The 12,874-nt window shown below is 45.0% G+C and overlaps 1 protein-coding gene across 8 annotated transcripts in view; it reads right to left on the bottom strand.

Annotated features, from left to right (window-relative positions):
* The window catches only part of GRAMD1A (GRAM domain containing 1A), a 57,678-nt gene that overhangs the window by 21,958 nt on the left and 22,846 nt on the right, over positions 1-12,874 (bottom strand). For 4 of the 8 annotated variants that reach the window (XM_072980208.2, XM_072980210.2, XM_072980211.2 and 1 more), the window contains 4 exons: positions 9,970-9,990; positions 5,287-5,371; positions 2,058-2,161; positions 1,872-1,967 (listed from right to left, as the gene is read on the bottom strand). In XM_072980208.2, the coding sequence (XP_072836309.2) occupies positions 1,872-1,967; positions 2,058-2,161; positions 5,287-5,371; positions 9,970-9,990 (306 nt within the window). Of the gene's footprint in view, positions 1-1,871; positions 1,968-2,057; positions 2,162-5,286; positions 5,372-5,749; positions 5,799-6,572; positions 6,698-6,983; positions 7,252-9,969; positions 9,991-11,318; positions 11,356-12,874 lie in introns of those variants that run through there. The other 4 variants (XM_072980212.2, XM_072980213.2, XM_072980215.2 and 1 more) reach the window with 4 other exon arrangements.

The raw sequence follows: 12,874 nt of genomic DNA on the forward strand, positions 1-12,874 counted from the left end.
AAAATGTGCTGGGCAGCAGAGATAATCAGATCAGACCCAATGTGCTCAGGATGATCGGTGGATTGTACACAAGTAGAAAGGCTGGGACAAAGAGGAGGGGATGGCACTTTCCAAATGCTCCCTTAGAGTCTAGCCACCTTGCATGCTCTTACACCGTTTCACATTGGTCCTTGGGTGTGGTTTCCACTTCCTTGGGAGCAAGCTCTCCATCGACTGTGTTTCTTGAAAACAAAGCATGCTTCCAGTAGGCGTCTGAAAATGTGATTCAACTTTTTCCCCCCAAAGGTCCATATATTCCCTATGGGCACTGATTTAAAAGGAAATCATTGGGGGGGGGGGGGTTGTGCCACAGCCACTGCAAATTTAGCCAGGTGGGACAGAGAGGTCAAAAAATGGGCAGGGTTGTCACATATTGCCTAACCCTTTACTGCACAAGTACAGTATACAAAAATCTAAATCCTCTGACACAACTGCAAACGGAGTACCCTTTGGAGGTGCATCACCCCAAGTTAAAAAATCATTGTAGACGTTCAGTTGCATGCCAAGTTACACAACTGCAGTTTGCAACTGATAACGTCTACAGTGATTTCTTAACTTGGTGCAATGTGCTTTCTGTGCAGCAGAAACACAACCAGGTAAGAAGATTTGGGCCAATGTATTATAAACCTGAAAGGCACACAGGGACTATACAAAGTGTGTCTCACCAAGCTCAAAACAGACTACTAGCTAAAAAATCTTGTCCTGGGAGGTAACTGGCCATCCCCCCAGTATTGCAGTCCCATGCAGGGAGCCAAAACAAACAGTTTAAGAAGCCCTTTGGTGACCAGATGTTGCATCTGGCTTGGAGGGTCACAAATCCTACGGTTCTATAAGTGAGAAACAGAGAGATGGGGAGAGACAGGCTATGTTCTGCAAAAGCCCTGCCAAGGCTCACAGACAAAATCACATAGAAAGATGTGTGGGTAAAATAAACCAGATGCAAATACTGTACATATGATTATTCCATCAGATTGGGTATACTTCCCAAACCTGGTGCCCACGAATGCTTGTACTAAAACTTTCAAGAGACACAATCAACATGCTCAATGGTCAGGGTGATGGAAACGGCAACCCAAAAGTACTGGAGGTCACTTAGTTTAGGATGGCTGGAAATCAGGTATGTGCATGAACAAAAAGATGAAGTGGCAACTGAGCACAAGACAGTTACATTGACCATGATCCTCCTGGGGAAAAACGATCACATGAAGTCAGTCATGCAAAGGGTTTCCCTCTTTCATGTCATAACATGGATGAGCACAGAGTCGGTTGCTTTGTCAGTAGATACAAACAGCCTGCTCACCAGGTTGAACTGCTTGTGAGGCTGCCCTTAAGTGATCACATACAGCAACCATGTTCTGCCCATACGGAAGTGAAGATGCAGTAGCTATAGGTACAAAGTTAAGAGGCAATGCAATAAATTAACAAACTCCACCAAGTGTGGACCCACGCTGGCAGACTCTTGGGGTCAGAGGCTGGAGAGAGCCAGCAAGCCTAATCTCAGATTATTCTGAGTAAGAACCCTTGTGGCACACCGGTTAAACTGCAGTACTGCATTCAAGGCTCTGCTCACGATCTGAGTTCAATCCCAACAGTCTCAGGTAGCCAGCTCAAGGCTGACTCCGCCTTCTGTCCTTCCAAGGTTGGTTAATTGAGTGCCCAGCCTACTGGGGGAGGGGCAATGTGTAGCCTAAATAATTACTTTACAAACCCCCAGAGATTTACACACTATGGGGTGATATATAAGCAGAACACTTTTTGCTTCACACCACTGAGTATCTTTGAAACTACATTGTGCACCTAGAGATGGGCCCAGACAGCACTCATGAACCCACCTTTTCAGTCTCCGTGCAAATCTGAATGGCATTGGGGATCAGCTTGGCTGTCTTCTCCTTCTTGATGCATTTCACGTCCTTGAGCTGAATAGAAATCTAGGATGGGAGGGCAAGACAAGGGTCAGCTGCCGTAAGGCAAAGGGTCTCACCCACCCCAGATCCTTTCCCTCTGCCAAGGCCCCTCACCGTGGTCTCCCAGCGGAAGATGTTGCTGTAAAAGCAGATCCAGTTTTCCGACAGGTAGAGTCGTCCTTGGAGCAAGATGTCACGCTGCAATGCACACGAATAATCTGCAAAGAGGGGAAAGGTTACCAGCCAAGAGCAAGGAGCTGGATGGGAGAAAGAGGGAGGGGAGTGACGGCTGCAAACAGAGACAAGGGGAACAACAGGTATGTGTGGGGAACACACACCTGTAGCTGAGAGGGTTGTGACGGCTGCAAACAGAGACAAGGGGAACAACAGGTATGTGTGGGGAACACACACCTGTAGCTGAGAGGGTTGTACGCTGCAGCTGCTGGACAATGGCTAAAATTAGGATGATCATTAATACCGCCATCATCTTTACTGAACTGCTGGATAGCTCTGTGGTTTAGGCATGTAAATTATTTATTGCTCGGCATCAGGGTAATTTATTAGCACATAAAAACATGACATTTTTTTAAAATGAAAACAACAACAAACAGCAGAATAGAGAGTTCTGTTTAAAAATAAACAGACCATCTGTAATAAGCCTGGCTGAATAACAACAAAACTTAACCTGGAGAGCAAAAAATGAAAAATGAGGCCAGGAATCACAGCTGCGGCACACGCCTTCTCTGGCTCGCACCTGTATCACTTTGAGGGTGTTCAGGGAAAGGCAGCATCAGAGATGTGAGGGTCCAGGTGGGTTGATACAGAAGCAGTCGTTCTTTTAGGACAGGGCCATTATCTCCAGTTGTTGAACTACATGCCTCATCGTGCCTCATCCTCAGCTAGGACGGATATGGCTGATAGGAGGTCCAACAACAAAGTGTGGTCCGCAAGTTCCTCTGGCTTGCTTTAAGGGAAATGCTTCCAGTAGTCACAGGCTCATACGTGTGCTGGAAGGGGGTCAGAGAGGCCATCTAGTCCAACCCCCAGTTCATTGCAGGATCTGTAATGCAGGATGCAATGGCAAAACGCTGTCCAGTGTCTGTTTAAATGCTGCTGGTAAAGGAGGCATCACCTATCCACCGGCAATCTGTTCCATCAAGAAAACCTCTTACTGTGGAAAAGTTTTTTTTTTCTTAATGTTCAGTTGAAATCTGATTCCACTGCCATTTCTATCCATTGGCTTTCAGAGATGGAACAGTTTATGAACAATAGGTCCTGGCTGATGCATTCTGGGAGGTAGACTAGAAAAAAATATTACAGCTTAGAATATTTTAGAAGTGCAGAGCTGGAAGGGACCCTACGAATCACTGGTTTTGGACCCTGTCAAGGAGGAACAGCGGAGAATTGAGCTCCCAGCCTCTCCCTCTGCAGCCAGGGACCTAACTTCTCCCGTCTGTGCTGGTTTTCATCCTGCCCTCTGGACAGAAAACATTTATCTTCCACATGACAGCAATTGAGGTATTTAAAGACAGATAGGACAGGGTTCATTGAAAGGTGCTTCTCCACCCTTCTGCTGGAATTCCTCTGGAGTGGCTTCCTCCTCCAGGGAAGCTCCACCAGCAGGAGCGATCTCAGGATCCCAACCATTGCAAGAAACAGAAATACGTCAGTTTTTCTCAAAAAGAAAGAAAGAAAGGAAACAAAATGTTTCTCCCACACACAAAAAGAAAACAGGTACAGTGGTGCCTCGCAAGGCAAATTTAATTTGTTCCGCGGTTAATGTTGTCTTGCGAAAAATTTGTCTTGCGAAACGCGTTTTCCCATAGGAATGCATTGAAATTGAATTAATGCATTCCTATGGGCAAAAAAAGTCAGAACAAAGTCAAATTTGGTTTACAAAGGGTTTATTAAGTGCTCTTTAAAGCCATACATATTGTGCAGATGATTTAAAAAATCTGTACTGTCGTTTGCACTGTTTGTTCTCCAGAGGTCCCAGATAAATACACTTTTCCCTTCCACAACACTGGGGTTATTTGTACTGGACCCCTGTGTAGTTCAAACTCTGTGTATAACTCTTAGGTTTCCCCCATCCCCAAACATAACTACAAAGCATAAACAGTTGATTAACACACAAACACACTTTCCGGAACCTGTATTGGTCTTACAACATGTCCCTCTCCAACCAATACATTGCGGGGGGGGGGGCACAGCCGGACCTCTACCATCATAGAGGGGGCCACTGCACCAACAACAACAGGGTGCTCAGTAAGATCAAGACCTACCTTCCTCAGGCCACTTCCTGGAGACGAGCAACAATATTTTCTCGAAGGCTTTCACGGCCGGGCTCCAATGGTTGTTGTGGGTTTTCCGGGCTGTTTGGCCGTGTTCTTAAGGTTTTTCTTCCTAACGTTTCACCAGTCTCTGTGGCCGGTATCTTCAGAGGACAGGAGTCTGAACTCTGTCTGTGCTCTGTTCCACTGTTCTGTGCTCTGACCCCTGTCCTCCGAAGATGATGGCCACAGGGACTGGCAAAACGTTAGGAAGAAAAACCTTAAGAACACAGGCAAACAGCCCAGAAAACCCACTATCTCACCTGCTGCTTATTATTTTATTTTAACATATTTTAATGACTTATAGTTGATAAATAAACACTTTCTACTTCAAGAAAACCCACAACAACCATCAATACCATATTTATTGAATATTTATTTACTGAATATTTATTTATTTATCGATTGATATATTTATTTATTTATTGGGGGAGAATCCATGTATAATCAAACCTGTGCTGCTCAGACTTGTACAATTCAAGGGAAAAGTGTATCCCCATACCCTGCCCCCTAATCCCCCAGTCGCCTTGCTATGCCATTCATAAGTTCACCTGCTTTGAAATGAGATTGACCTTACCTGACAGAGCTGCAGCTATTCAGGACTTTTCGCTACCCAAACCAGAAACGCCAATAGCTCCCTGCCTCTTCGGGCAGTTCAAGGTGCATGATATTCTAAAGCAGCCAAGATATTTTAATACAAGTGGCAGAAAATTCTACATCTCGCCCCATCATTGCAGGACAAATTACACTAATAACTAATGAAATGGCTACCTCCTTCCCCTACATAGTATTCACCCCAATTTTAGTCCTACCTAGAGTAGATTCATTGAAACTAATGCAGTTTTAGGTCAACAATGACTAACAAACCCCATTCATTTCAATGAGGCCTGCTCTAGTTGGGATGAAAACTGGATTTGACCTTGAAGCAGGTGCCTTATTGGATCAAACAGGAGGATCTGCCCCAGGCACAAGCATCATCCTTCTTCATCCCACCTCCTCCTTCTGTGTCTTACCTACAAGGAGTCGTTCAGCTTCGGGCAGCCCCTTGAAGATCCTGCGGAAATCCTCATTGCGCTGCTTGTAAGTGGGGCTCAGCATCTGTGAAGAGCAACCAACCTCATCAGGATGGGAGCTTCCCCTGCGGTTTCCTTGCCCCCATCCCACTATACTGTCTTCCCAAGAGATATTCGGTTCACAGGGCAATACAGATAAATTCCCAGCTGGTAAGCAGGAACTTCCAGGAAAATGGGGAGCCATTAGTAAACTAAAAACAACTAAACTCCCTAAAGAAGCTCAGAACAACGCAGAGAGATCTCCTTGCTTATCCTCGCAACAGTCCAGCAAGATACAACAGTTTCAGAAAGACTGGCCCAAGGTCATCCATTAAATGAGCGGAGATTTGATGGTTAGCTCCCCCAATTTAGCCACCATCCCCTACTGCCTCCCACTAAAAATATGTAGGAAGGCAGCATTGACACCTCAAGGAGACAAGGGCAGGATCAAAGGTACTTCCAGCTGAGATTTTCCTGCCAAGCTTGTTTTCTGTTTATAAAAACAAAAAGAGACATACTTCGTCATGAGACCCAAACAAAATATTAAGCAGAGCATTTGCTTTATTAAGATCAGCTAAAAGACTGGAAGAACATGAAAGCTCCTAAATTCTCCAGAATCTATCCTCAAGGAAATGAAGGTTGGGGAGGAATGATGGAAATCCAAAGGATTTAGGCGTGTTTGTCATGACCTCGTCAACAAAAGCCCAGCACCAAAACTGATGTCAAACTCCTGTCCATAACAAAGAGGTCTGGAGACCTTAGAAGCTGGTACACTTGTATGGAATTTTCCTGCTTGAAATTCCCCTGGAATCCTGGCTGGACATTTTGAATGTCACCTTCTTGAAGCTTGCAACTCTCCCGTTTCCCCCATCATCATCATCATCATTGCCACTCCTACCTTTTTGCTTGCCATCAAAATATCTGTTAAGGGAAGACAGAAAGGCCACAAGAATGCCTTCTGACTGATAACACCACCAAGCTGACGCCGGCTGGGGAAGGGGCCGTAATCTGCTGGAAGAAATGGGCACCCACCCTAGCAAAGCCAGGGTGCATCATCAGGGAGGGGGTGCTAAGATGAAGAAGGATGCCAACAGAGTTGTGCGGTGAGGCTGCAGGGCAGCTAGACAGCAGGCTGAGGCATGTGGTTTACTTTCTAAAATCCAAGAAGGCAGCAGTGAGCAACATTGGAAGATAATTGAGAGTAAAAGAGAAGCGAGCAAGCAAAAGGGAGGGGGGGTCTCTCTTACACTGTCCCGATGGGGGCTGCGGCAGCTCGCTGCTGATGGGCCACTCCTGGCGTTGACCCCAAGGCGTAGTAGCCTCAGTCCCAAGCCAAAAGGCAAAGAGGTGTCCAGACAACAAAGGCATGGGTCGTTTGGAGGCGAAGGGAGGAAAGGCAAGCAGGAGTGCCGGATTCAGAAACCTGGGGGGTGGGGTGGGGGGAGAAGACCATCAGCAAAAGTCCCAGAGAGGCCAAGAGGAGAAGGACCGGGTGGGAGACCAGCACCGAAAGGAGATGGGAAAGTGGGCGTGGTTAGGGTGGGGGTAGCAAAGGGTTAAAGCAGCAACAGCTGGAAAGGGAAGATCAGAGGAGTGCAAAAATAGGGAGACCAGGGAGGAGGGAGAGGCAGGGGTTCTGGAGGGTCTAAAATGCATACCAGGGAGGAGACAGGGGGATCCTGCAGAGGCTGGATCTTCACCGAGAGGCGATGGCAGAGGAACGGCAAAAGGAGGGCGCAGAACTTCGGAACAGGAGCGAAAGGGAGGCAAGGGTGGCGGAAAGTTTTTTTTTGCAGGAGACCATGGGAGCGGAGAAGAAGAGGGCCTCCCCCAAGAGACAGCTCCGGCAGGCGGCAGCTCCAGTTACACCACCCAGCCATTGGCTGAGGGCAGCCCGGTCTCCCTGACAGGAAACAAAAGCAGCGGGCGGGCAGGGGGGTGGGAGAGAGGGAGGGAAGGAAAGTGTCGGGCTGCAGTTAACCACATCCTGCCCACACGAGGACTCTGCCCGGGCAAAGGGAAATCAACAGAGAGAGAGAGAATCTGCTCTGAGGCTCCTCCTTCGAAATGTGCAGGAGGTGGGCAGAAAGTGAGAGCAGAGAAAGCTTGTCATTAAGCTAGTGATCCTGGAAATGGCACTCTGCACATGCCCTGGCTTCATCGGATGGTTAGAGAACAGTGCACTCCACATGCCCGCTGCAGAGCCAAGAAAAATGCTTTCCAAAAAAATAAAAATTGCAGTTTAAGTTCCAAGGCACCTCTAAGTAACGATACCTTTTGCAAAATAATTTTAGTCGATAAACTTTTCATCAACAACAGCGTTACAAGCCGCTGACCTGTGATGTGAAACATGCCTGAGCAGTGAAACCATACGTACCTTGTTAATTATAAAGTACTGTACTATGGAGTTGATTAACTAGTAAGTCCTGACTGAGTAACAACTAACTAGTTACTCCCAAGTTCTAACTTAAAATGCAGCAACAGTTATGCATGAAAAGGAGTAATGCTATTCCTTATTAGGATAACAATCACAACACAACGCTTCAGTTATTCTGATGATCAGCATCACAAAATTAATTCCCTACATGTTCTTATATTCCTGTTACACTTCAGAAAACAATGTTTATCTTGAATCTTTTGCATGAAAAAGTCAGAAGTAGAGTTGATTTCTTTAATGATTTCTATCCTACCCTTTAAATATTTCCAGGTCAGCTCAACTAAAATAACTTAGTCAAGCAAACAGCTCCCTTCCTTCTTCACACCCATGCCTTCCCCACTCTCATAAGTACACCTATTGTATCAAAGCAGAAAGGATTAACCACCAAACAAACAGGTCAACAGCAGATTAAAAGCAATATAAGGTGAGATGGTGGAGTGGAAATGATGTCCATCCCCATCTCTTAACCTCATTAACTAATTCCTCTCGCCTCCCACTTCTCATCACCCCCTTCCTTACAAACTTATTTCATTCAAGGTGATGATCAGTGCTTCCCAAGCTTGGGTTCCCAGCTATTCCTGGACTATAGCTCTCAGAAATCCTGGCCAGCAGAACTAATGGTGAAGGCTTCTGGGAGCTTTAATCCAAGACCACGTGGGGGTCCAAGGTTGGGAACCATTGATCTAGATTTTTATATGAAGCAAAACAAGATGGTAGGGTCTGAGTGGAGAGACTGGACTAACTTCAGCATGCTAGTGACGGAGGACACAGTGAAGATACTGTACAGTATTTCAATGTTCCCCAATTGTTTGGGGGAAAAATACATATCACGGATAGACAACTATTCTCAGTTAATTCTCCATATGCAGGACGTTCTGTTCAGAGGAGCCTTCAAAATGCTCCCCCAGGCAATCTGCGCCCAAATGTTCTGACACACCACAAGACCAAAAAAAATTGCCTAAGTGTCAGGCACAATTACATCCTCATTTTAAACCTCGAGGTTTTGTGTTTTGTTTGTTTAGACCCCTGCCCTGCATCCACCCCCTTCAAAACTTTGTGCTTAGACTACTTTTGTTTCAGAAAGACTGTCTCAGAGGTTCCAATTAGAGATGCGGCACAAAACAAACCACGAACCAAAAAAAAAATGGATGAACCGGACCGTTTTGTGGTTCATTTCATGGCCTGGTTTGGTGATCCCATTTTGCTGAAGCAAAACAAAATGCTAAAAAAAATTTTCCCTTCCGCATTCCATTTGCTAACCTTAACCCTAATCCCTGGCCACTGCCCCCCACTCTAGGAGCCATCCTCGGAGGAAGCGGGCCTGGTTTCCCTGCCAAGAGCCAACCACAGCTTCTGAGCATGCACCCATGGCAGCAGAGGTGGAAGAAACAAGTAGCCCCCACCCCCTGGGGCTCAAATTGGAAAAAGAAACCATGAACCAGTTTGTTTTTCTGGAGGTTCATGGTGGTTTATGATTCATGGTTAGCCATGAACCACCAACCATCATAAACCACTGTTTTTCCAGTTTGTGGCCATCTCTAGTTCAAACCCTCCGCTGAAGCTCCCAAATGACATTTGGCCAGTCGTTTCTTCTCCAACTAACCTACCAAGCAGGACTGTTGTGAGGACAAACACAGAAGAGGAAAAAAGAATCTGGTACATAACCTGGAAATCCTGGGTATTGAATAAATAAATGACATAATAGTACACACTGTAAATGTATTTTTAAGGCTTCAGTCATTTAAATGTTCTTTGGTCAAATTAAAAGACATCCACAATTAATGAGGCAACTCTTTTTTTCTGAGGTAAATATTGCTGACATATCCTATTTGTAAGGTGCCTTGATAGACACTGGATCTGCAACTCCAAGCAAGACCCAGATCGTGTCTCACAGACATGTATCAACAATTTTTGGAGTTTTGCAGTTCTTCAAAGGAACTTTTAGCTGCAATCTCAAATGCATGCATTAGGTACCAAGTCTCTCTGTACTCAGAGATGGAGAAGGTTTGAAGTTAACGGGACATGTTAGTTACAACTAATTTAAACATGCCATGCTAAACCTGTTTACTTAGAAATAAGCCCCACTGAGTTATACCGGACTGCCTTCCTAAAAAAGAATTTAGACTGCATTTGTAGGTGGTTCTTTTTAACTGGCGTATAATTCAAGTCTACTCTTCTGTACAAGGTAGAAAATAGTAATCACTTACACTGTACCAGCTCTGCATTTTCTGAAAGAAACAAAGAAAAGTTCGTGTAACTCACACAAGGAAACAAGCCCTTCTTATCATCATTGTCATCATCATTGTTTATTTATGAAGTGTCATCAACGTGCTGGGCTTCGTACAAAAATTTACACCAAGAAATTCTACCCTGAGAGGTGCACCATCTAAACCAATGAATAAATAAGTGGAAAGGACAAGGGGCACAACAGATAACCATTAATTTGAAATATAATTAAAACAAAGAAAACAGATTAATAAAAACTAACCAGACCCTAAAACCTCAGGAAAAAAAAGATCAGAACTATTCTCTGCCACCCATCCTCCCTTTAAGCACAAGATTCAAGAGAAGTCTACCAAATATACCCAAATTAGAGCTCTTCACTGGGGCACAATCAGAAAGGGGCTAATATTTGTGTATCATATTTGTCAAAATACATGAAGAACATCAGGAGAGGCTGAGCCAGAAATGTCATCAGGCAGGATGAGGCAGTTACCTCAGGCAGCCGACATTAGGAGCAAGCTGCCTTTTAACCCATGAAACAGACATTAGGTTCTGGGTTGGGGCAGGGGGGACACCATCCCATGGACGGTGTTTGAAAAATTAATTGACTGCCATTGTAGTCAACTTGCTTTTATAGAGAGAGGGAATCCTTTTTCTGTCACTTCAGCCAGTCAACTGCCCCAGTGTTAAGGAATGGGTCTTCGATCGGCGGAAGGTTCCAGATCCCATCTACGCTACTGCCAGTTAAAAAAATGAATATGGTAGCTGATGATAGGAAAGAGGTTTTGATGTAGTTGTTGTTTGGTGGGGTTTTTTTTTGAGACCTGGCCGACCTGCTGTGAGTTGGAGGTTGGGAGCCAGCTGGACAGCTGTTGGACCTTGTAGAAAGCAGCATCTCTAGGTCCCTATGGCAACTGGGTCTCCATGGGGTGGGGCAAGTTCCGTCCAAAGCAGAATGATTACAGTGGACCCTCTACTTACGGAATTAATCCGTATTGGAATGGTGGCTGCAAGTCGAAAAGTCTGTAGGTCGAATCTCCATTGACCTACAATGCATTGAAAACCGATTAATCCCATAACTGTCAGTTTTTATTCTATTTTTGTTCCATTTTGGTTTTTTTCTGGTCTGTAAGTCGATTCTCCGGCTACAAGTCGAATCTAAATTTTGCGGCCAGAGAAGTCTGTAACTCGAAAAGTCTGTAAGTCGAGCCGTCTGTAAGTCGAGCGTCCACTGTAATTTCAGAATGAGAGAGTGGGAAAAGGAGAGCGTAAGAGGAAGAAACAGAACGAGAAGGAAAATGAGTCAGATTTTCCAGAGTTAAAACTTCCTCACCTTCTCATCCGAGCATGCGATGCGCAGACTGAACGCACTGCAAAGAAGAAAGGGGGGAAGCCATGTTCCTGGGTGGACTTCTTCACAGTTAACTTTTGCCGTGTGGCATTCACTGTTTTGTTGAGGGTTGGTCAAGCACATTGACTGAATCCAGCAGAAAAATTACACCAGTGGAATTCCCTCAGTGCACATTTCAGCTGCAAATAACCACCAGTTAAGCTGGATAGTTCTGTGGTTTAGGCATCTGACTGTGGAGCTAGAGGTTGGGAGTTTGACTCCCCCACTGTACCTCCTTGACAGAGGCTGAATTGGATGATCCATAGGGTCTCTTCCAGCTTTTTAGTTCTTAGATTACTATTCTAAGTCAGTATAGGCACATGCAGTTGCATGTTGAGTCATGTTACTAGTGTTTAACAGCAAATGCCTGTAGCAATGTCTTGACCTGTGGCAATTTACAGCTGAAACTGGAATTACAGTGATGAGCATAAATCATAGGATTCTGGCAATTAAACTGGCAATTTAATCTGGCAAATTCATGTTTTTGACACTTTATGTATGTGTTTGTAACAAATCCCTGCTATGCAAAGAACTGAACCTGCTTTGGGATAATGATGTGGAGGAAAAGAAGCTGCCTGATCTGAATCGGAGTCCTGATCTGAATCGGACGTGAGAGAGCATGCCTGAAATGAGGAGAGTTCCTACTAACATCAATGGGGGCATCCCTTCTATTAAAAATTGGCAACGGCCATGTGGGGAAGATGAGGAGAGCCCATTCAAGAACGGGACCTCTCTGTTGGGAAACACATTCAAGATTTCCTCCCTGACCCTGAACAGTAGCTACTTGTTTGGAAACAACACACACAGAATGACAGAAAATGAGATTAGAGCCTCCACTTTGCTCCTAAGAGCTGCTTTACGTCAGAGCTCTCTCGTCCAGCCTCATGGCTGCCACATCCAAGCATCAGCTGCCTGGAGTGAGGGCTTCACTCTGCCTAATGGTAGGGACAGCCCGGTCAACCACTGAGCGCCTGTTGCAAGGGAAGGAGAAGGGGATGCCACAGGAATGGCGAGCAGCTGAATGGGAAGACTGCCCATCGCCAGCAGAAATTTACTTATTTAATTCATTTACAGCCTGCCTTTCTACCATAACAGGCATTCAAGGTGGCTTTGTTCTTGGAAGTGAGAGGGTTTTTTTACTTGTGGGGATCGAAACCTGAGAAATAACTTTCCAAGTTGGGTATGGGTTTGTGCTTTTGTTACCTCCTCCTTGTTGCTTGTTTTCAAAGTGGGATCTTCTAGCATTTTTATTCAGATCCTATCAAAGTTTTTGAATTTTGTTACTTGCTAATAGTGCCTGCTCATGAGGCTTTCCTTAAATTCCCTTTTATCTTTTGTTTATTATTAATATTAGACTTTTACCCCGGCCCCCTAGACAAAGGCTAGTACTTTTTTTAAGTCTGCCTTTTTGCTGCCATGATCCTTTCAATTTGTAGTGGCAGATTTTTATTTTCATTTTTGAAAGATATTGGAGAAAAATCTAATACAGTAGAAGTAAA

This window comes from Pogona vitticeps, chromosome 9 (genome assembly GCF_051106095.1).
Source record: "Pogona vitticeps strain Pit_001003342236 chromosome 9, PviZW2.1, whole genome shotgun sequence".
NCBI lineage: Eukaryota > Metazoa > Chordata > Lepidosauria > Squamata > Agamidae > Pogona > Pogona vitticeps.